This window comes from Aricia agestis, chromosome 9, assembly GCF_905147365.1.
Source record: "Aricia agestis chromosome 9, ilAriAges1.1, whole genome shotgun sequence".
Taxonomy (NCBI): domain Eukaryota; kingdom Metazoa; phylum Arthropoda; class Insecta; order Lepidoptera; family Lycaenidae; genus Aricia; species Aricia agestis.
In genome coordinates this window covers 18,388,508-18,414,695 of record NC_056414.1, presented here as the reverse complement: position 1 = coordinate 18,414,695, position 26,188 = coordinate 18,388,508, and the positions used below count along the sequence as shown (strand labels likewise).

Sequence of the window (26,188 nt, the reverse complement as noted above, 5' to 3'; positions counted from 1 at the left end):
TCTCCTTGCCGGGTTAATTCCCGAACCGGTGGTAAGCATCATGTAGACTTTCAGAGAACATTTGCAAAAATTTATTCTGAATAAAAAAGTTTGAGTTTTTTTGCTTTGTTATATGTGCTATATTTTGTAAATAATTAACTTTTCGTTATTTCGCTACAAAATATACAATCTAATAATAACAACTAAAACTCGGCTCGCACTTCACGTTTTGTAATAAGCCTCAAAGTCGTTTGGTTTCCGCTGAGCATGGTAAATCATCTAATTTCAGCCACTAGTATTGCGCATGCGCCTCACATTCATAACGTTAAAGGATACGACTGTTTAATTAATTTGTTTTATTCCAATGACAGAATTTTGCAACACCCCGGTCATTTTAAAAATAATGAGCGAGTTCGTTAATTTATATTTTAATTTTTAACCAACAGCGCTCGCCTAGAGATGAGTAGAGACTTCTAACGAAGAAGTATACGCTTCAAGTAGTAGTTCGTTTTAAACGAGTCTCGAGCGCTCCAAAGCTTTCCAAACGGGTAGGTTTGATTCATAAACTAGTAAGTAGGTATGTTGGGCGGTTATATATGTGCTATGTAGTTGTCGGTGAGCGGGGCCTTGGGCGGGCAGCTGTGGCCCGCGACAGCGCGTGCCGCTCACCCGCCTGCTGACGACTGTCGCAGGCCGCAGGCCGCAGCCCGCAGCGGGGGGACGCATCTTATTTGTTAATATTATATAAATTACGAGGTATATTCGATTGTTGTACTTCGTTGTAAGTGTGCCTGTTATTGTATTAACGGGGATTTATTATGTTTTGTATATACTATATAATATTATATAATACATAATATATCCCTGTACATAGGTACCTACAATTAGGAAATTACTAATATTATGATAATTTGCTAAAATCACCGTCACACAATTTTTATTACGTTTTCAGTCCTCATTTTCTATTCTTATCCTTACAACCACGTAAACATGGAACAACGGTTGAATGTTTACCGTTCGATAGCGGAATAAGTCGAGTAATTTTGCCCAATTATTCGTGCTCGATCTACAGCTTGAGTATTTTAATTACGAAAGTGCTAATGTTGTTCAATTTGAGCATAGATATATAAGATAGTAGACGGCGACCGTGGCCAGGCGTGACTCGGCCCAAGGCTGTGTGTTGCTGACTGCTGTGTCGCCCGCGCCGCCACAATTACGGCCATTTCGCGCACGAACCGACTTACCGCTGCGCTGGTATGGTAATTAGTATCATTACCGACCATATTATCTTATCTGATATCGTGCAAACCTTGGACCACGGAAATTGCTCCAAATTAACGACATACTGTATTGTCATTACAGTTGTACGAGTATGATTGTGTGATTAGAATTGTGTGATTTGTACTACTGTACTTAAATTGTAATGTTTATGGACTATGAAGCGGCGATCGAACGCGAGATTTTAAGAAGAAAATATTGCGTTGACTGTCGACACCTATATTTGTTCAATCTCTACATTTTGGTTTCAAAACACCGGCGAGTCGTTTGCGGCTGTAATTAGCGAATTTGCATCTTATTGTAACTGAGCAGGGTTCGTTTCGGCTAGGAGGAGCGTACGCTGTAAGTGCGCGGGCGCAGCCGCGTTACCTTGGCGCCGCGCTCTACTTGCACCGACTAATATTACATATTATCGACATTAGCTGTATTATAATTACGCCGCGACATTTCACAATCGAACCGACGGCCGACACGATTGACGCGACTCGACCGGACGGACGGAAAAACAATTTATTATCACTCGCTATTTGTACACCTCCAGCGAGGAATAAAACTTAGTTGATTTTATTAATGTGAATATCATCGAACATGTAAACTGAGCAAAAACTTTGCGGCGCCATTTTTTATTTCAACAACGATAAAAAGTTAAATCAATCCCAAAATCATTTGTTACGAGTTGTTATCTGAGACCTAAGTTTTTGTTCCGTATCCTAGCTAACAATTATTCCGCACCGACAGACTCTAATGTATATTGAATTAAAAATAAAAAATAAAATATTATTATTCTTATTGAGTACCGGAATAATTAAACGTAAAGAAAAAGAAGAACCTAGGAAGATCCAAAGACGTTTAAAGAAGATTAAAAAGTAAAAAATAAATTATTTAGTAAATCCATCACATTTTTATCGACGTCGATTATCGGTAAAAATAAATCACAAGCGAGAAGTGAAGGTAGAGGCGGAAGTGGCGGAAGCGCGAGCGGAAACGACAGGAAAGTAGGAGCGAGACCGGAGAGCGGCGGCCGGCGGTACACTAGCATGACTAGGAAGTCCTAGCACGTTCACTTACGTTATTTAACGATGAAAATAACAGCAGAACCACTTTTTTAACCCAGACCGAAGTAGAATCGTACCATCGAGGAAAGTGATTTCTAGTCAGTTGACAGACCAACGCGCAACGTCATTTGGTCGGATCATGTCAATTCAATGTTAATTGTGATATGTCAACTGGGTTTGACGCAACGCGACGTAGGTCCCCCATCTGCCTAGGAATCAATTTTTCTGATAGTACAATAATCCCACACAAGCCTATTGGCTATAGAATCTATTAATAAGACGTAGAGTCTAGTTTTTGGATGTTTTTATAAAAGAATGAAATAATACAATCATGTAGAGCGGTGTCGACAGTCAAACTAAAATAATAATAATAATTATCATCATTATGGATGCATCTGCACAGTTAAAAAATAACAACTTTATTTGCACATCATAAAATACAAAATGAGAAAGAGAAACAAGCGGTAAGAGCGCCAATTTGCGCTCTTAGCGCATAAAGCGGTAAGAGCGCAAATTGGCGCTCTTACCGCTTAATGCAGTATCTTCCAGACAACCAAAGGATATTTAAAAAAGAAATAAAAGGATTATGACAAACAACTCTTAAAACTTAGTTTTTTTACAAAGATAAAAAATATAATAATAATAAAATATACATACATATAATACATATTATAATATCTTATATCCACTAAATATGTTCACATTGAAAGAGCTATATCCAAGAAATGATTTTTTAAACGTTTTTTAAAGATATTGATAGATTCAGAATTTTGGATAAATTCGGGTAGTGAGTTCCAGAGGCGGATAGCGGAAATAGTAAAAGAAGAGTCATAGAAAGAAGTTTTATGAGAAGGAAAGGCAAGTGTAAGAGTAGGATCATTATTGCCAAGGAAACTAAATTTAACTTTGAGATAGTCAGGGGTTGTAGGATTGAAAAGAATATTGTAGAGAAGGTGAAAAATATGAGAATGACGGCATAATTTAATCGGAAGCCACTTAAGCTTAGATCTGTTTTGTCGATAAACTATGGTAATTCTAGACGAGTATTCGCTCCGCGTGTTTGGGATACAATCGAAATGTCAATAGCGCTGGTGCTGCGCCTGTCGAGATGGTGCCAAGGACCGCGGTGAGAGGATGCGCCGCGCCGTCACCTTGTCGCTGCAATTGGGTCGATCGAAAATCACATTCTGTTCATTGAACGTATTTATCTCGTTAGTGTCGCTGTAGTTTTCATGGCGGGAACAATTAAATACTTAAAAACCCAACTTTGAATACAAATCATAAGTTAAAGACGTCAAAACTTAAACTTAATGGATGTTTGTTTATACTTTATTACTTTGTTTCCAAATTGTTTGGAATGATAGTCCGCGCGATACCAGAATATTTTGTAAGGTCACTTTTCGTAACTAAAATAGGTCCCCGGGCCTCAACGAGAGTATCGCGAACAAACAGCGGCGCTCGTCTCCCATGACATCGATCGGTCGCGCCTCGCTCTACCACTTTCCTATCAATTATCGCCGCTCCGAAAAACAACACTCAATGGAATTGTTGATTCAATCCACCACTTTCTTTACCCTACTTTGTTGTTTTGTAGGCTTTTCTTGTTCTAATACTTTTTTCGTCTTTCTGCAAGTAAATAAACAATTACGAATGTTCGGTCATCGCTTAAACGGTGACTCAAACTGGGACACTTTAGATGCAGAAACACGATATCATAATATTTCTTTCGGATCGGTCGGCGAGGTGCAGGAAAATTGATATGACCCAGATACAAGGGTAAAAGAATACGAGATTAAACAATGAGAGTTATCGTAGCAGTAAAGTTTAATAGAGACGTGCGAGCGGCGCGTACACGGTGTGCCGTGTCGAGTGGGGGACCACACAGCCGCCAGCCGCCACACGGCTGTACGGGGTGCTACAGTTTTCGACAAAAAGGTAGAGTGGATCTGCTTTGGAAGTCCATGGCAAAAGATAATTTTTACGAAGTCATAAACTATTTATCATAATATAAACAAGAAGAGGTTAAATAAATTAAGAAAGTTATAATATCTATGGACGCTTCACACCACGTCAGTCTGGCCCCGTGCTAAGTACCTAAAGGACTTGTGTTACAGGTACCAGACAACGGAAATATATTTAATACTTTTATAGTATACATATATTGAAGATTTTTATTATATGATACACATATTTAATACACATCCAGACCCGGGAACATTGAAAACTTTTTGTTCCGTCGGCGGGATTCGAACCCGCGACCCCCGGCTTGAGCTACCAAGGCGCTCACCACTGAGCCGCACAAAGAAGTTATAGAAATAATAAATTAAATAATGGTTGATATATTTTTTTCTTATTGTTTAAATATCTGTATATTCTTTTAAATAAATAAATAAATAAATAATGTTTTATTACTGAGTAAATTTGAATCAAATTTTTTCAGAATGTCTACCTGATGCCTACCACCGGTTTGGGAACTACCCCGGCGAGAAGAACCGGCGTAAGAAACTCGCACGGGTTCCACTTTTTACTGATCTTTTTTCTGATCTTTACCAATTATGGTGTTGTTTGGGTAGTTTTCATTTTCAATTCATCTAAATTTGCGTTGAGAATAAGATCATTCTGTATAAGATAGTCGAGCGAAACGCAGAAACAATAACATTTATAAATATGATAGAGCTGGCGGCCACGCGCACCTCACGAACACTTCACCTGATAATAATGTATTGACGACAAAAAAAAAACGCGAATGAAAAAAATTTTATTTTATAACACGGAGCTCAGACAGCATCTTTGTTCTTGTAGAATTTGATATTCGCTGTATTATTACCAGGGTCCAGTAGAAAATGTCATGTCTGGGATCGAAAATCAACATGAAAGTTTCTACGTCGGCGGACTTTGATGCTAGACATAAGACAGGAAAATCTCGAGGAAAACGAGGGCTAATTAAAAGCAAAAAGCCCTTTAGTGCGGCATGCGACAGTAATTAGTGTGCGCAGTTCACGCGTCAGGCGGGCACTTTCCCGGCGAAAGTGGATTCCGCCTATAATTGATTTCGCATTGTTCGCCGCTTATAGTTATTCTAGCGCGGTGTATGTTGACGCGTGATATACTGTTTGTGTAACGTTACACCGAGTTTCTAGAAGCTATTACATACCACGATAACTTATTCGATTGTCAAGCGCGATATCTGATAGTATTTCTATCTAGTTCGCCTTAATTCTACAGAACTCTATTTAAGCCCCTATCCTGAAAAACGAGGAATGCTACGAATTCCACGTATACTTTATTACTACTACTACTCATAATGTTTGTGTCATTTTGTCGTATCGTTACTAGAACGAATGACACAGATGATTTAAGTGTTGTCTACTATTTTAAATATATCAGCTTTATTTATTGCTTTCGTCTTCGAGATATATATTAAAAGAATGTAGTTTTATCTCCGAGCAACTCTGGCTTTTATTAATATAATTTGCGAGTAAATTCACACTGTCGGCGTAAGGTGTAATCGTCGTGAAGGTCAATGAAAAGTGCGCACGAGGAGACATCCTGGTCGCCGGGGCTCGGGGCTCAGTGGGTGTGGCGAAGGTCGGCGGGTTCGAGTCCGGCACCACCATTGTTCACGTCAACGAGACACCGGAATGCTATTGAAAAATTGGTTTAGGCCTTATACGAACATTTCAAAGGAACCGCGTGCGTGTCTTTGACTTCGTAATCCCTGGTACTGTTGGTGTAGAAAATATACTTTATTAGATGACGCCCGCAACTCCGTTGCGCCAAAATTCGTTTATCGCGCGGTAACTGTCCATTTTTCCGCGATAAAAAGTATCCAATGTCCTTTCCCGGGACTCTAGGGCTGGTATTAATAGCTAGTTAGTACTTAAGATGCATCTCGGTCTCGAGACGCGGTTCGGTTCTATGATTGGTCCAAATTTTGACAGCCAACCAATCACAGAGCCTAAACCGTGTCTTGAGACCGAGATGCATCTTGAGTAGGGTAGACAGGGTACGGTTGTGCCAGGGTACGGTTGTGATAGTCGTCATAACAGCGAAACTATACGGAATATGGGGACGGGTGCTAAAAGAGAAAGACGCGTCTTGCAAGTCTGAATGCTTCCCCTAACAATGCTTCCGCCAGAACTTGACGATAACGTTATTAGGGGCCTTCATTGCTTTTTAACAGTCAAAAGTAAGTTTTCTTGCTTGATTTATTTCAATGTTTACTATTTTTTGCATACAAATAACCTATGTCGTGTATTTTCTTATTATAAGTTGATCATTAGTAGTTAACTACAAGTGATTATTTTTTACGTAAATCGTTTAGCTGATTCGTGGCACTTGTTTGATAATTGAAATTCTGTGTTGGATACGGTTGTGACAAATCTTATGGGTACGGTTGTGACATACATTTATCCTATATTTTTTCTTAGATGTCCTAAAAACGCTTGCAGAAGACCAAACGAGCGCAGGATATTATCAGTCAATACGAAAATACTTACGAAGAAGTCAAATGTAGGACTTATTTACAGAGAACGGCGAAATTCATATAATGAATCGGATGTCGTTGTTTTGGTCGATAAATATGTTTAGAAATATACTATGTTTTGATACGCTAGATGAATTTGTTTAGAATAAGATTATGATGTTTTATGGTACATTTTAATGAAATAAAAATTATATAAATCATTTTTTTGAAGGTGTCACTACTGACCACAACCACTGTCACAATCGTCCTTGGGTTGTGGTCGGTTGTGACAATTTCCCTCTTTCTTTTAAATTTGATTTTATGACTAATACATCACATTTTAGCATGATATATTAGTATTTTTATGTAGACAAATAAATAAACTATAGTTTGTGACAAAATTTTCCTGGCTAGCTGTAAAATTAACAAAATTATTGTCTTCCAAACCAAAATTGTCACAACCGTACCCAGTCTACCCTACTGACTATTTATACCGGCCTTAATATCTCCATACCCAATTTCAGCAAAATCGGTAAGTGGTTTGAGCGTGAAGTGGTAACAGACAGACAGACAGACAGACATACTTTCGCTTCTATAATATTAGTATGGATTTCTGTTTGGGCCGATGATAGATATATATAATTGATGACCAAACGAAGATAGATAGTCTAGCAGCGTAGATAAGTGAGTAGACATTTACCGAGACAAAAGGAAAAATAAAATTCTAATACCTCGTTAACTTCTGTTCATAGTTTGAATCGCCACAAAAACTTTAACACAATACGATTTGCGATCGAATCACCTATTCATCTGTTACAAAACGATTTTGTTTTTACATCATTATTTGCCGATAGAGATAAATAGTTTAATTCAAACGTCCGAATGATTGAAGATAACCATTAGGATCTCGCATATTGACTATTGTTGTCGGTGTGTCGGTGGTAGATTTGTCCAGTATACTGTACGAAGTGGTCGATCGTAATCATTATTATCACCCAATATCATCAATATTAGAGTTAGGGTCAATTCAGACCGCAACGCGACGTGTAGATGCATCTCTAAATTTGTATGGATTTGACAGATTTGCAAGACGTCTCACGCAATTGAAATATTATGTGATTTCAGTACAAATTTAGAAATGCCTACATACGCGTCACGTTGCGGTCTGAATTGACCCTTAGCTAGGAATTCTCCTCGAGGAGATCTGCGTTAGTAGTAATCAATTGTGGCATTTCATGTAAAGTTATTAATCAGGCTGTAGTTCACAGCTTCACGTGACAAAGTGTAGTTTTAAATATATAATAATAATATGTATGTTAGTCCTTTAGGTATTTATTATAATATGAATATGTATGTTATTCTGTAAGGTATTTGTATTATGGGCCTAGATGCCTGAAATAAATGGTCAAATAAAAAATAAATAAAAATTTACACCTGGGCGGAAATTGAAGCCTCTCCTGAAAAGCTAACTTTTCTCATTCCTCTCCAGTATTTTTCACGCGCCGTTGTTACTACATGTACAATATAATCACATCTAATTAGTAGTTGTACTCACATAAAAATATTTACATAATTGCAGTAAACTTGTAAAATTATTGTTGACCTCAATTTATTGTGTGATCTAATCGTTAAAATTTCGTAATTTAAAAACTCATGTTTCTTGATAGCGAATATATTTTTGCGCTGTTTATTTTGTGATTCAAATATAATATCGACATTGATTTGATTATTCTGCAGCAGTGTGCTCCAAAAGTTACAAGAATCGTACTTCAGATCTCGCTATCATTATCATCTAAGAAACTAACTAGTATACGATGTTCGTATGTGTGTCATAGTAAGTCATTAGCTAAGGGCTATAATTTACGAAGGAGTGGGGCCGGCCGAGCCGCGTGAACATGATCGTCCTCACTTGCCCAACTGCAAAGGTCGCTCGTCCACTTGCGACATATGCGCTAATGTTCGCAACTCGCCGCTAATAATATAACATCGTACCTAGTATCTACATACTGTATACATCACTATACAGTATACATCAATGATCAAACATCACCAGTACATACTGCACACGGTAAGATATAAAGTGTAAATAACGGAGAATCTTCGGGTGGAAAAAGCTACAGAAAATATAATGATACAGGAGATCGGGTTCGTTAGCAAAATCCATAGCATTTTTAAATGTTTGAACTGGTTAAAAGCTTTGTGCGACATTCTGGGATCTGCGGATCAGATCCACCTCCATCGCGTGATGATGGACGCACTGATAGCACACTTGGGTTCTGTTACCACTTGAAACACTTTTACTGTAACACACTTCTTTTAGATATCGGCGTTTGATGATCGGAAACGTGTTATTTTGTTGGGTCCTGCGTTATTTTTTCCACGAATTAATTATACTCGAGAGTATCGGGATTTTTTTAAGGAGTTTCCCTCCTTAAAAAAATATAATGTACACTGACAATACAATTTGTCAGTGTAAACAATACAATTTGTCAGTGTAAACAATACAATTTGTCAGTGTAAATAATACAAATTTGTCAGTGTAAACAATACAATTTGTCAGTGTAAACAAAAGAGGAGCTCCAGGAAAGCTCTAACTCGTAAATCTTTTATTAATTTTGGGCAATCGTAGCCAGTTTTAATGGAGTGATCAAAGACTTCACAAGATGAGGTGCTACGAGGAGGTACTGGGACGTGATCGACTACAAAGAAACTATTATAGACACATAACACATTGTCTATTAAATTATGCAATTGAATCTTACCTTCTAATTGCATTATGTAAAATGATCGATTGTAATCGACGATGTTTGTGTTGCGCAGGCGCAAGGCCGCGGACCGCGAGCCGGCGACGGAGGAATCGATATTCGCAGACAAAGCTCGATGATTTATCGAATTGGTCCAATCGATGGAGACCACCGAAGTGATCTAGTTTGTGAGCGTTCGTGCTGTTACCTAACTAACCTTTTAAATCCTATTCATAACGTTAGCAAATGAATTTTGGAATGCAATAAAAACAATTGATCACGGCTGATAAAAAAAAACATTTTCACTAGCATTAGATGTAGCGCGGGGACAGAGGTACTATAGAATTATTGTGAGTTGTGACGTGCCCGGCGAAGTGTTTTGGCGATACGCTGCGCCGGGCACGTCACAGGGGGAGTACGACCTGACTGTTGCAAGTGTCGCCGAGCACATGCTGATAGCTGACACAGATGTAGATGACAGACACGTCACGTGGGAAGTGGGAACATTGCGCCGAGTGAAAGTGATCGCAGCAGACGCGATCACGTCGCGCGTCGTCCACCGTGGGCTCCGTGGCCCGGGGAAGGCGCGATCGGCCGTAGCGTGGTAACCATACTATCGATACACGTTAAAGTTCGCTAAATATTGTGCTCGCTTTGAAATGTTAACACGGAAGTCAATGTCGACACTCAGCTCATGTCAAATTCATGAGTTTGTGCATGCGAGATCGGCCGACAACCCGCCCGCGCCGCCGCCCGCCGCCGCCCGCCGCCGCCGCCCGCCGCCCGCCGGCGCACGCGGGACAGGAAGTCGCAGAATCAGCGAACACGTCGCGTCGCACGATTTAGAAATACATTCGAATTAATATCGAGAAAATGTAAAGTAACACGAGCACAGTCATGTAAAACCAGCATATATATATTACGTATTATGTAATAAAAAATCCTGTAAAAACGACATTAAGATTCTAGCAGCTCGATAAAGCAGTATTATTTCCCGACTAGCACAATATAAACAAAACATGGACGCATTTGCAAGAAGCAAGGTTTCGAATAATCTATGCAGGTAGAGACCAGAGAATTAGATGTATCAGTGCATTAATTACGTCGGGTCCGGGAGACGGATGCGTGTGAATTAGTGTCGTGTTACCCTCTAATGCAGGAACAGCGCGGGCGCGCGCCTGCCGTGGGCGGAATCGGCCCATCAGTAATAAAACACGCGCGGCCGCCATCAGATTGGTCTCATTAGCATGCGCCGACGGCCGGGCTTCGCCTGCGACTCGCCGGAACGACATAAATCTGTTCTAAGCCCGCCATTAGAGTGCCGCCGAGGGGAGGCTTAGACGGCGATCCGTGTCGCGACACCGCCACGACACCGCCCCGACACCGTCTCACGGATTGCGCTCGATCTTAATTGAATTCTTACGAGCTGTTGGAACTTGGAGGAGTTCGTAAATTAGATCTCGCACGCGAGACTTATCGAGAGCGACACGAGGGCCGGAGAAAGTTGGATGTGAAAAGTGTAATGCGATGCTAAACAGTGTCCATCATTATGTTGCATGTTGTAATTAGTAGAACGGTTCGAATCGATACTACTTACAGAGTACACTAAAACATAACGATCTTTTGAAACTCTTGACTTGGGAGGAATAGTACAATGTTATGAGAATTAAATCCAATATTTGTGTTTAGTTCGACACGATTTATTTTATATGGCATTAGTATGGTACTGTTTATAATTAATTCGTTATCCGACTCGACAGGTTGTATTCGACAATGTTATTATAAATACGGTGAAACTGTCTAATCGGGTTAGTTTCATTGACCAGCCTCCTAGGCCCTGTGGACCGCGTTGGACCTCTAGCCCGGCGCTCGGTGGTGAGTGGTGAGGTGAACGCGAGCAGTTATCGGTTGTGCAAGCGCGCGGCGTGCGACAGATCGACACTGACCGAGCATTACAACAGCAGGCCCCGACCGGCACACTTTCCCGAGATACGATCAACTGGAGCGAATTATATCATACTCACTTATACCCTGCGAGTTAACGCACTCGTAGCAGAGGAAGCAGGGACAATCGACATAAATCTGTACCGCTATCGAAAGAGAATTGTTCCAAAACTGACAGCTCGCAGCATCGTATTATAAGTACCGTTCCAAATATATAAATAAATTAACTAAGCTTTATTTGCCACGACACTACATAAGCAAAAATTTACAACACGTAGCTATCAATAGTTCCAGCTTAGGTCTCTAGTGCTAGTTGATCAGGGATCGGTGATTCAAATCGGCTTTACATTAGTTCGCTTATCTGAGCTTCGAGTCTATAGTTAAATCAACATTAAAGCCGTTCGTCGTTCGTTAGCTCGTAAAGTCTCGCGGGTATTGACACAATTTGCCACATGGAACGTTATGGGCGCATTGTCGGCGCGGGCGCAAAAACGAAGGCCGCGGCGCGTGCGCACACAAAGCCGGGGGGTATCGATAAGAACACAATAAACAATAACATTTACTGTTGCGACAGCGGTCATGTGACCGCCCGCGCCGCTCACACCTCACGAACGCGATACGTCACACGATGCGACACATGGCGAGTGCGCGACCACACGATATTATGTCGTACGGCCTTTTGATTTTGACCTCCACTTTTCAATATATAGCCCGCTATGTCAGCGGGCTATTTACTGCTAAGCTACATAAGCCATTATAGGTTTTACCTGATCAATCGGTAAGATCCAATTTACTATGATTTCTGTTTCCAATGTCCTATATCGATACGATATGATGGATCGTGAATCGTGATTCATGAGTTGTAAATGCCTTATTGCGTGGGTAGATGTCGACCTGCTGTGTGCGGGACTGGCTGTGGATTTAGGCCTCGCAGCTCCCGGCGCTACGCGGGCGCGACGCGGGCGCGGTGTCGCGGGGCCGTGACACTCCGCCCGTACAATGGGCGCTAATGTATTCCGCGATTGTTGAAGCTTGCCCCGCCTGAGTTTCTGGATGATTTATTTACCTCATAACGAGGACGCGACAAGTCAACAGCGTGGCATCGACAAAGTTCTCTTGCACCATGCAGTTAGCGGGAAGATGCTGGACCGACCTAATATGTATTAGACTATTAGAGTGTTCAGCTGATTTTGCGCATTTTTTATCGAAATGTTTGTACAAAGTAACAGAGTTCTCCTGCACTCTAGTCAAATGGGGGTGACCAGGTGCGGGAAAAAATAAAGCAAATAATATGTCGGCGGCGTGTGTGGTAGTCGCACATAAATATCGCTATCAGATGAGCGTCACCGTGCGGCAGTCGCCCCGCGCGTGTTACGCGACAACATCGCCATTCTTTCGCCTCGTAAATAAAGCGATTGTTCGTCGCCCGCCTGTGACCGCCTGTGACCGCCTGTGACCGCCTGTGACCGCCTGTGACCGCCGACAGCCGACAGCCGACCTCCCCGGCGCTGAAGTCGCGAACAATGGCGTGTTGTCTCTATGTTTATTTTCGCACAACATTATTACGACAAAAATGTACAAAAATAAGTATTTGGATAATGCCTAAGTGTCAGAGGAGGCAAAATCGACGAAATAACCACATTTTACATATTAATGGCTACGTATAAAAGGCATCCTAAAGTGAGTTGTCAAAAACTAAGAGATTATCTATACTATATTATGTTCCGTACGATTTTGTTTGATAGAATTAAACTGAATAAGAAAACATCGACAACTCTAAAACAAATTATTTTAGCCAATTATTTTAGGTATAACATTTCACTGGTGCCTTTTGTCTGCGGGCACTGTACACTGTACAGTCGCATATCGTCGCGTGCGATACACGAAACAAGCGACTTCCTACACGCGCGGCCATTAGTCGCCGAGCATTTCCCTATCGCCTAATTGTGAGTATTGTTCCTCCTACATACATCGCGCTAATTAAATCTCCATTTCGCTAAATAACGAAATTCGTGTTCATCAGATAGCCGCGCGCCCGCCGTCCGCCGCGCGCACTTCCCTTGCCGCCGGCTCGGGACTCGCGGGAAGAAAAGCTAATTCGATCATTTTATGCAATATTCATTATTATTACTTATATTTATTGAACTTTTAAACGATAAAATACAATAATTATTTATTTATGATAATTAGCATATAAAACAGTTTATTATATTTTTAAGTTTAGCTGAAAGTAGAATATTATATTAGTAAGATACATATACTGCCTTTTCTCTACTATATTTTATCTATCAAAGATGAATCACGACGTAGAGTAATTATATTTTTAGGAATGAATATTTTTGAATGGTAGATGCATGTGACATATCACATAGCACTTGTGTAGTGGGGTGTCCTGCGAAGATCTACGGGCGCGGGCGGCGCGTGGTCCCCATTACCCCGAGCGGCGGCCGCGGGGTATCAGTTATCACCATCCTTCTCCTCAAATGCTTTTTGCATTATTTCTTTTTCGTTTTGCATTTCACCACTGCGCTGTGTGATAACACTGAATAGTCCGTGGTCTTTGCAGCATTCGCGGTCTAGACGATCGCAATTCGCGATTCTTTTCCAGTAAGGAGTGGTTTGACGAGTGTATTAATAATAAGTATTAATAAATTTCGCAACACCGTGTGGTAATCGTACTCGTAGTCACTAGTCCGCATGCGCTCGCTAAGAGTTTCACTGCGCGTGATCATACTCGTCACCACGTTATGTTGCCACAGAGGAGTGGTTTGAGTGTTTTCATAAGTCTATCCTCGAGTTTTAGGGAATCTAATTAACTTTACTTACATGTTGTGGCAACTAGGTTAGCCCTAAAGCAAAAGGTCACAAAATTCTATACAATTTTATATATAATCATTTTAGGTAAATAGAGATTAGAGCCGTGGTTTACAGAACAACAGGAATTAAGTAAGTAAACGCTTATAAATTAGATTAAAATATATTATGGAGATATATTTTAATCTAATTTATAAGCGTTTACAAATAAGTGCAGCACCTAAATACTCGGTCTTAAATCAGATAGTTGTAGCGGGCTGGTTGGCAAATCTGGCTCGCAGCTCGCTCGTGCAGGCCGCGCGTGCAACAGGCGGGTTGTGCAACCACAGTTATCAGCTGGGTGTGGTCGCAGCTACAGCCTGATGTCATTATACTGTCACATACAGCTGCTTAGATCTCATTGAATGTTAATGTAAACAAAGGGGTACAACATGCGACCAAAGTAAGTAAGTCATTCAAGTCAGCAGTATTGTCGTGCGCTAACGTCTCTGAGTTTACTTCTAGATTTAATTGGATGTGAATGGATTGCATTTTTTTCTTTTTTTTTTCTTATGCTACTGCTTCTTATTAGTCGAGGCTCAAGTTCGAGTAGAAAGGACCTTAGTTAGTTGTCAGACGCGTCCGGATTCACGTGTAGACTATCCTTTCTTTCTCTACTCTACATCGACGAGAAATCTCCAGAACTGTATCGGCGATCTCGCTGCTTCGCTAACGCTGATCTTGGCGTGTAATTGCTGAATGTAGGTCAGCCACGTGCCCGCACCCGCCCCCCCGCACCTCCGCGCTCGCCCCCGCCCGCGCAGGTTTTGCAACTAAACTGTACTACAACGATAAACGATAATTTTGTTCTGTTCTAGACCTCGCACTACGGAGAATACTTCTATACCGACCGTGAGCCATACAAAAGTGACTAACTTGCGAGATGGGACCTAGATGATACTACTATGTTATCAGAAATAACAGGAGAGTAGCCTAATTTTTAAGGGTTTTCGGAGGACCAAACGTTATCATTTGTCACGAGTGTAAGCAGATATTGTACCTGATATAACTGATTATTATTGAAAATGGCAAACCCCGCAGAGTGCGTTAGAACCGGCATGGAAATATGCTCTCATAAATATGTAATTTATGCCAAACCTCGGCCGGCTGATCGAGTCGCTGTATTTAGGCCTCCGCGGCATTACGAGCAGATAAGGCGATGTTGATAAATATAAATCCAGACCAGACTAGAAAGTACTAATGTACCGATACTAGGCTATGAAACGCTTGCAGCTGATCTAAATACGTCGGTTTCGCGCTGCGGCCTGCGATATCAACAGTTTTGACTTTCATTTGGTGTATTTGCTGCCATGGTATGCTGAATATTATAGTGAGAATAGTAAAACATATAAAGATATAGTTTAATGCAGATTTCACTACGCTTTAACATTCTGTGGCTCCAATTTGCTTAGTACTCATAAATAAAAGTATAACTACAAGCACTGAAGTAAAAATGAAAATAGACAGGAACACTCCGTCCATACATTATACATACATTCAATAAAGTGACGAATACGTAGCTGCCATGCTCCTAGGGCCATGATGGACAATCTTATGCGAGCACGAACATGCAGAAAGACATGCATCGTAATCGTATATTATTATCCTCGATTATACCTACTGTGCATAATGTAGACAGCTACACAGTGACGGTGGTAGTCACGGCGTACTCTATGATGGTCCATCGCGGCCCAGAGACTAGAGAGTGGTGTGTGTCGCTCACCTCATGCCGTCGAAGCCGTCGTCGGAGCCGTTGATGGTGAGGACGGGGGCGCGCGCGTACGCCTTCGCCACGCGTCGGTTGCGCTCGAACACGATCACCTTCGCCCAGATCTCGTCGTCGATCTGCGTCCACTTGTCCAGCACCTCCTGGATGTGTTCCTGTGGAGGAGGCGAGCACGTTAATTTCGACCACACTTCGGAGAGATCGTATTAAGCTATTCAAGCTTATTATATTAATTATTGATTTGCTTTTAATTCAATTGGTCTCAAATAGTCTTAACTCTGCGGTATAAATAAAACCTGTGCTCTATGTGTTATGAAGAAATTGTGTCTACCGTCTCGTCAGTAGTGGCTTAATATTTAAAGTTTAATAATGTATAGGAAACAGATAACAGTGAGTTGGTAAATGAATCAACCTAAGCATGTGCCTAGTATGTGCTGAGTACTTGTCAATCTATCTGTCTGTATCATTGAGGTACTATAGACTGGAGAGAGCCTTATATCGGTGTATAAGCGTCAAAAGCGTGTAATGTTATGTCCTAGTAAGTATACTAGGACATAACAAAGGAGTCGGTCGGCATATTTCATATAAAGTGTTAATAAAGGTTTTTAGTGAACATTTAATGCTAGATATTGTTGAGTTTTGTGGTTCCGCTAAATAATAAGCCATAAGAATGGTCAAAGAATGCCTCAAACATGTGGATTACATATGGAACATTAAATACGTAAGTTTTGAATAACGTTTTTTGGGCTTTTCAATTGGTATTTTTGTAAGTTAAAAAGATAATTTATAAGTTTATTAATCCCTTATTCGTGCTATATAAGGCATTAGTGCTAAAAATGTCACATCAATTAATAATTTGGCTATAAAAATTGCATAGCTTTTTACGTGTGTTTACGGATTCTCTCATCACTTGAACTATAGTTAATCGATATCATGAACTTATTGACCTTCTTTCCTGTATCATAATGTGCTTCGAAATAATCAACAAATAGAAATATTCAAGAAAATAAACGCACACTACTTGTATAAAAATAAGCACAAAATGGTCACGCGATGACGGGCTAAGACTACATCTGTAAAACTCTGGATGTAATATGACATTTTTCGACATTCTTCGTTAATAAAGATAGACCTTCATATTTTTTGACTTTTTGATCATGACATGAATATAGTTTGCTGAACTCGTCTCCGACCAGGCTTAAAGGGAATCTGTCATCACTCATCGTCTGACCGTCATGCAACAGTATGTAATGTCAGTACTGTCTCACAAGCAGTGACGAGTCGCGCGGGCACTGGGCCGGGCCGGTCACGAAGCAATTTCGCCAGCTGACATAACAGCTGTCTTTGGCGAATGTGAAGGTCGCGCACTTGCGTCACGTCGAGAGCGAACTGAGATTAGTAATCCGAGTACGGTTTAAAACTTTATCTCTGCATCAGTTATGTCTGCAATTTCGGAAACGGCGGCGCGGACGTTCCCAACAATGGCCTTGCTATATTTCTTTTGTGCCGATGTAGATCTGTATCTCGTTGCGCAACCGGGCGGTGTCGCGGCGCGGGCGCGCGGGCGCCGGGCGGGTCGCGCTCTGGTTGCCCGCGACAATGCTCGAACTTGGATACGGCTCCTCAGACTGTTTGTGATCTGCGAGCGGGCCCACTCCACGTTTGTACGAACCTATTGTTAGACTAATAAGTAACTTTGTTTCGAGCTCTGTGAGTTTATGTTGAGTAAACAAGTTGGATAAATAAGATACGAAGTTATTTGACGTTCCATTGTAGCACGCGATTCTAAGAAAATTGTGAGAATGCAAACGGCATGAATAAACTCACCGACAATATCGAGCTCCGGAATGCTTAATATAAATTCAAATGTCTCTCGCAATCTGCGAATGAAGCGACACAAAAGTAGCTCACACAAAGACGCATGCAAAACGAGGAGCGAGGATGAGTGTGCGGCGCGCGGCCGGAGCGACGTCAATGTTACAATTACATCGAATTACTGAAAGTCATAGTCGAGATGAATCGCGCCCGGACAAAGCCTGACTGATGGCCGCGACGGCCGCCCGACACTAACGAGCCTATTCATAGCTCAGACCGAAGCCCCCGTCGGAGCCCTAGGTAGGTAGGATGAAGATAAAGTAGGTCTAGCGCTAGCGCCGGCCGCACGAAAGAGAAAGTCGCGGACTTCCAGCGTGGGAGTTGGAGAAAAAGCCCCCGCGAATTATTGTTATTGATAATAATACACTATCGATCGGCCCCGCACCGATGAATGGCATCTAAATGGCAGGTCCGCGACAGGTTTCGGTGACGTTACGTGATGCGGAAATGTTTGCACCCAGCTATAAAAAGCAGTTGAGACTTTAAGGAAATCGCAACACAGCTTTACCAGTTCGGCCGTCGTTCCTACTATAAAAAATATTCTCGTAAGGTAAGAATAGTATGAACCTGCACGTTGTTATAAAGCGAGACGACTGGAAAAGCGTGATGTGCCAATTATTGTGTCTCGTTTCGAAGACAGAGAAAGTTCTAGCAGCTAGTAAATTGCATTCAGGGGTCAAAAGTTTACGGCGATTCAGTAAAACGGATACTTACTGGATACCAAACGAGCCGTTATTTAAACACTTTCGGCTAACTATCATATACAAGATTAATAATTGAAAACTGTTTCCGACTCTTAGGCAAGTGGTAACCTAAATAAGGTCAAAAGTAAAACCAAACACAGAAAAGAAAACGGCGCAACAAATCACATGTCATCAGATAGATGATTAATAGAAAGAGAAATCGGCGAGCGCGCACACCACGACACGCGCGGTTCTCGCGCGGTTCCCGCCGCCGCCGCGCCGAGCCGGGCCGGGCCCGCGACGTCTCGCGTGGTTCCGAGTGGTTACAATGTGGGCATGAAACTGAAAGTCGCTGGGACCTGTTCGGTTCCGCCTATCAGCTCAGTTGCGTGCGAGGTAACTGTCAAAACTTTCTAAGGTCAATTAACATTGAAAGAACAACTCAATTCTTCTCTATAACAGTTTTGATGGCAGCTCAATCGAATACATTTATACTGGGCTGGCATTGACACACAGACATACTGTCTTACACGTAACGTGAGGCACTGAATGAAACGTCTCCGAGGCCCGAGCGAGTCACATAGCTGACACATAGCGAACTAGAAATGTCGTACAACGAGCTGTCCGGGCGGCGTCGCGCAGTGTGATAATGTAATTATGTGCATATCGATCTTGATACATAATTATTTAGTTAATGGTTATTATTTGCAGAATTCCACTTTTTATAACTCCGTAGGCTGTAATTATGGTAAGGTCGTTGAAAAGGTGATCGCCATTACAGATGCAAAGATAAACAGTTTTTACTGTTGCCCGTACCGGAAGGACACGTTTCCTCCTAAACTTTTGACTTACTGATGAAGAAAGAAACTTTGAGGAATTCTTTACTGAAATATGTAGAACCGATTTTGTAAGTAAAAAAACACATTTTTTTAGTACTTTCGACGCTTCGACGCAGATTAGTATTATAGAGGCAGAATTCAAGTTTCCAGCAAAATATGTGAACAAGTTTTGGTAACTGAGACATGCTAGCTCGCTTTCATGCTATCGAGCTTGTACTGTAAATCAATGTTATATATGTCGTGAATGTTCTATACTGAATATTATGTTATTACGAAACATAAGAATGTTCATGTCAGTTTGACTATATAGAGACTGCAATAAATACTACATCCGCATACGGTGACTCACGAATGCTTACAATATTCGTAATGATCTATTATTTTATTAACAATCTTAATAATTATAGACAGATGATATCAGACACCTAATATGTTGAGAGCAGCAGTAATTATTAATAAATATCGATTATTATTATTATCCACAGATACCTTCCAGGATAAACTTGATTTTTTGTTAAAGAGTACCTACTATTTTTTGTTAAAGAGTCTTTGTTATATGATTTAAAATAATCAAATTAATACTTACAGCAAGTACTGTGCTGTTTGGACGATTCTACATTTTATTCTATTGTTAGATTTTTTTTCAATTTTACAATGTTGACGTTAATCTTTTTGTTAACGTTTAGATTAAACTGAATCTGAATAGTTAAATATGAGAAAGACACGGCATTAGCTATATAAGGCAAGGTCGGCGGTGCGGGGCGCGGGGGGCGGGTTGCGCAACCGCAATAGCGAGTCGCTGAGCGAACTGATTAATTACCGTACTATGCTCTATTCTCATATACACGTTTGACAGTAGTACCTACACTATAATACAACAAACTTAAATTGCAACAATCAAAAGTTAGGAAAAATATAATGTTATTGTAATGATGTCCTGTCTTTATCATCATATTGTGGTAATTCTTAAAGGCCTTCTGAGACATTTTCTGCCACAGACTTTTTTTACACTGCCGCTAGCCTGAAGGCTAGTTCAATCCATCAAATATCAATCAATCATTTAATTGAATGTATCTTATTGGGAAAGGGTTTTAGTAGTTAGTGTCACAACCGGCACTCAAAGTGGATTTTGCTGAGCGAGCGATGTCGTTTAATTTCATGGTACAGTTCGTTTACTTTTTATTTAAAGTTACTTTAATATCATCTGCTTTCTTGTAGGAGAGGCTATAAACTTTTTACCTGCACAGACCACAGTGCACGGAAAGGTCACTAAAATAATTTCTTGCAGTCCGCGATCATACTGCATATTATGTGAGTCGCGAGATAAAATACGAAATTAATTGTCCCTAAAAAGTTGCTCTTTAAACCGATATTAGTGGCAACATCCGCGCGAATTTGATAAGTAACACGATGGCAATAGGAGTGCATTTTGAATGTTCCTCGCGGAGTAGCATTTTGCACTTTTTGAAATGTCAGCTCCAGTTTATTATAAGCACATTACGGAAACTCGACGCAAGGACGAGTGCCGGCGTGGACTGTGGAGCGACATTCGAAACCCCGAGCACGCCAACATCGCTCCTACTACGACGAACGAGAGTTTAAAATGGGTCAACGCGATGAGAATGCGGAAGAGCATCACCTGCAGTAATATGCATTTACTTTTTCTATCTTTCTCATTCGACTCATTATAAACACAAATACACAGACGGACATACATGAACACAAAATGGTTTAATTACATACATACCTAAAATAAAATTACATCTGCTCTTTACTGTGTGGTTTCGAGGTCCAGCCGATGTGGATAATAGGATATATGATATATCAACAAAAATTTAATCAGGCAGGTGGTAAACAGAACTTTAAGGAAAACATATTTTGTTGGTCAGAAATTATGTCTATTTAAGTTTTCACAACATTAAAGTTTTGTTTAAATATCAAGGCGATGAGACTTAATTAGCATCAACCGTAAAGGTCGCGTCACACATCGCACGTGATGTACACAATACACTGGCTACAGCTTCATTATAATAATATCATTTAGCCATATTATTGTTCATAAATCATAATATAATAATAAATAAAACTTATTATATATATAAATATTATAGAGATCAAAATAAAGTTAACTATGCTATCGCTTATCAGAAACTGCCCCACGGATGTTAATGTAGGTCTTAGTTGACGATAATATATTTTATACTAACGTAAGCCTCTACGACAGTTTTATACAAAATCATACCATGTCATATTAACAATACATAATACATTACAAGAATGTTAAATGAGTTCTAGCTTAAGAAGCTCTTTCGAATAGGCGATCTATTTGAAGGACGAACTAAAACCCACAGCTCAGTTTAAAGTGTTGTGTTGTAGTGCGCGGTTTGACCCTACACTTGTACTGCTTGTACATTGTACACAACACCAGTAGCCGCTCACCGCCAGAGGTCGCGGCGCGAGGCTGCTCCACTTTACATGCATACATAATATTCATTACAATACAATGTTCATCACATGATACTTAATTAATAATATTAATAATAATTTAAGATTTGATAGTCAAATATTTATTTAGTAGTAAAATAATTAAGAAACTCTCAAATGAAATGCGCTCCTCATCTGAATGATGAGGAACGCACTGTGAACAAAGAAATCTCCGTATAAATAAATAGTTTCAAAAATTAAATTATTTGACAAGTGAAGTTTTACACTACTAATAAGCAATAATAAATTTAACACTTTTCAATTGTTAATAACTTAAGTAAAACAAATTGTTGTCAAGTGTGGCGCGGTTGAACAACAAAAGACATTCGGTACATTAGACATTAACGCGCTCAACTGCTCGTCAATACAAATTGTGAACATGTACAGTGTACACAGCGTAGTTATGTACAGTCAACATCAATCAGCCTGAACGAGTTATTTGATGTATTATTGAGCTTAGTATAGTACATTTTCCAGCTAGAATATTAATGTAACTAACAGGATAACATTTTTTTAGATATTATACCACAACATTATGTCCAACTTTAACATTTATTTTAAAAGCTTAAAGCTTTAAAGCGGGACACTTTGTCACATCTAATCACAGTTTGTTTGAAGCATGATCATACGTAATATATTATATAGGTGTCAAGATATTATGCGCACAACTGGGACATCCAATATTCGAGGTGAGAATCGTGTCCCAGATAGACGTGGTGTGATGTTCGTACATATGACGTAGTTAACGTGGTTCTGATTTCCTGTGTGTATTTGGCGCACCGGTGCAAGTGTCATGCGAGTGTATAATCGCGCACACAGGTGTCATAACGTACAGACGCGCGGAACAAAAGCGGCGCCATGACGGATGGTCGGTACCGTTAGACGTTACGTCACGACGCGTGTCCGACACGCCGATGTCATGTCGGTAATTAGCTGGATGTTACACGCCCTGACATTATCTGGACGTGTCATCTATTCGAAATGCGTTTCTATGATCGCTGTGAAATATCTTGATGCACATTGAATGTATAAAAATAAACTATTGTACTATGAATAAAACTAACTTAGGTACGTAGTACACAGTACTGAGTACAGTTATAATGTATAATAGATAGAGGTAATATTATTAGAAGTTACCCGCAACTTCTTTAGCGTAGGTTTACTGCGAGGAAGTACATTATGCCAAATTTCATCACAATATTTCCGCAGATGAGTTTTAAAAAGTAATAGAAGCTATACTTAGCTTTCGTCATATTAGTATGGATATCGAAGTAAGGTGAGAGTACGCGTCATATCAGCTTAATAACTTTAAGCCTACAACCCACATATTATCTAAATATCGAAAAGCGTCAATAAACAAGTGGCGGTACCCACAATTCGCCTAACATTCTTGCATCGTGCTATTTAAGTTTTCTAAGCGCGTCGGTATATATAAGACAGCTGAAATGTATAATGTGGGCTCCAGCCCGACCGAGCATACCACCTCGCTCGGTTGAAAGATCTTCCTTAGTGGTCGCCACGCATATCCCACACGCCACGAACGTACTTGCTACATCATAATTTGTATGTAAAGGATATGTCGAATGTCGTGACAAAGTGATAAACATAATAATCAATACAGTTTCGTCGACAGTCGGGAGCAGGAGTAACGTTACGTATGTTAGGACGCGCCGGTCGCGGGCGGGCGCCATATGCCATCATGTCATCCAAAAAACCCGAGCGTGCGCGAGCGATTTCTGCATTAAGATCGCCTGCCTGTCCCAGCCTGTCAGCCAGTGACGGAAAAAACGATTTTGTCGTCTGAATATGTTAAAATCAACGTACCATTTTTACTGGCTGACTTCTAGGTGCTGAAGTTAATTTTAATCTCCCTGCATCCCAATGGAATGGTAAAACTTGAAGGAAAGATTTAGCACATCTCAAGTTTGACATCTATCTGTGGAGTCTACTGGGCTGGGGCCGTCATGTGGGAAGTAAACAGAACGTTATGTATTATCAGAGAAGTTGATTCCCAGGCAGACGGCGGACCTAAGTAATTTGGTCGCGTAACGTCAAACCCATCCGATCGATTACAGCTAACATTGAATTAAATTGACATAAGCCGACCAAATGACGTAGATCCGTCAACTGCCTATAGGAATCAATTTCCTCGATGGTTCTTCTCTTTTACCACCTAAAGTCTAGAGTCTAGACTAACAACTTTTATCATATAAATCTAGAATAGACCGGGCAGGCGTCACAGAGTTTGTATCGCAAAGTAGTTGTACCGAATATGACAGAGAAAGTTCCCGCGACTTCTCCGCTGATAATAACCGAATACCTGATCGCCGCCCGCACCGACCGCTCCGCCCGCACCGCCCGCACCGCCCGGACCACTTACACCGTGTCACACCACATTATACATCAACTATAAGTACGTTACATTTCTTTGTTCGATTATTCGATGTATCTATCGCAAATAGCTAAGATTTAACAAACGTCGAAAGTATTTGGAGACATCGCGTTACGCTGGCGGCTCATTAGGTTGTTGAATTTTTACAACAACTATTTTTCGTGGAAATCATAAAATGAAAAGTCAACTTGAATATCACAAACAATAAACATACAATCAGGTGCCTTACTCCCGAAACTGATATCGATTTCGATTTGCGATTTCAACGGTTTTTTGACATTTTTTAGACATATTTTAGATGGTTAAAGTGTCAAAAAACCGTTGAAATCGCAAATGGAAATCGATATCAGTTTCGGGAGTAAGGCACCTGATCACAAAAGTTGTCGATCTACTGTCGAAGGTTTCCAAAGGACCGGTCTACACGAGTGACGTAAAATTGGCAAAGTTCAGTAAAATGTCGATGTCCTTTCTTGACGAAAGATTACAACGTGCAGTCGCAGCGAGAAGTGCTACCAGTTTGGTACCCCCAGCTTCCTACTCCTCCCACTACAGCTTTTCGTTCGTTTCATGTTCCAATACATTAAACATAATGGTCTTCCGGGCTCCGGTCTCCGGACCTCCGTCACAAAAGGAAGTACCAGATGAAAACATGAATGGATAAATGAAAAGAAATCACGCGTCGAGTGAAAAAACTTCTTCTCAGTTTCATTCTCTGACCTTAAACGCCGCCGGAGCAATTACACACATTAGATACGTCATACGACGTGATTAATTGCATATCACATGAGCACCAACTATGCCCAGACATAGCTTTAACACAACGCGGGCATTCGCAGCTAGTACATATCGGCAAAAAACGTGCTGGGTCCGCTGCTTTTTGCTGTTCCCTCGCGACTGCTCTCGAAGGAAAACTAACTCTACTGCGCGTATGTAAAGTGTGTTATCGTCTGTCGCGATGATATGCAACGCTCCACCAACATAGCAAGACAGGTGCGCGAAATAGAAAGTTGTTCGCTTCCTGGTCCCGCCGCCCGCCGCCCGCCGACCGCTACGTACCGCCGCAAGGACACCGCACCGCACCGCACCGCACCGCACCGCACCGCACGCCGCGGCCGCATGTGCAACGCTTGCGTGCTCGAGATCATTAATCGTATATTTAATTGTTTAATTATAATTAAATTATTGAATTTCGTTTCAGTAATGACGCCTATTAGTTAGATGGCTAGATTTAACTACATAATATTATAATTTTGCAAGGTTTCTATTTTATCGTTCAATGATTCGATACGATAAATACGACTTATGTTACGAGGTGTCTAGGACGAATATTTTACCTGGAATGTTGGACCGCGATCGGATAATTTATGCTAATTGCTAATGAATATTGGAAGAATGGGAAATGGATCCCAAAAGTGATCATGAAATCGTCTAAATTTCAGTTTGTTTAAGAGAGTCGAAATCGAGATTCGAGTGCACGCCGAGTTTTCCGGCGCGGGTAACGACCCTCTCGGTCTTGGCAACCGTCAAGTTAAATTATCATTATTATAATGTGCTGACTGCTGACTACTGCCTGCTGCCGCGGTTTGAAACTCGAACATAATGACACCGAATCGGTGTTTACATGACGACGTACCCGGAGCGGCGGACGAGCTCCGACTTTCACTTGAAAAGTGAAACTGACGGCGAATTAACACCAAAACACATCACTACCATAGTTTACATGATTTGTGCTAAAAACTTGTCCGTTACCGACGCGGACGCCCGAAAAAACGAACGTTGGAGCTTTTGGTGAGCAAACATAGAGAATGTTTCATCCATCATCATTATCAAACCATCTTCGAAGAAAAACTTCAAGAGATTTGCAATAAAGA

At 40.8% G+C, this 26,188-nt stretch overlaps 1 protein-coding gene across 6 annotated transcripts in view; it reads right to left on the bottom strand.

Moving 5' to 3' along the window:
• The window catches only part of LOC121730509, a 137,245-nt gene that overhangs the window by 32,613 nt on the left and 78,444 nt on the right, over positions 1-26,188 (bottom strand). For all 6 annotated transcript variants that reach the window (XM_042119583.1, XM_042119585.1, XM_042119584.1 and 3 more), the window contains one exon: positions 16,042-16,199. In XM_042119583.1, the coding sequence (XP_041975517.1) occupies positions 16,042-16,199 (158 nt within the window). The remainder of the gene's footprint in view (positions 1-16,041; positions 16,200-26,188) is intronic.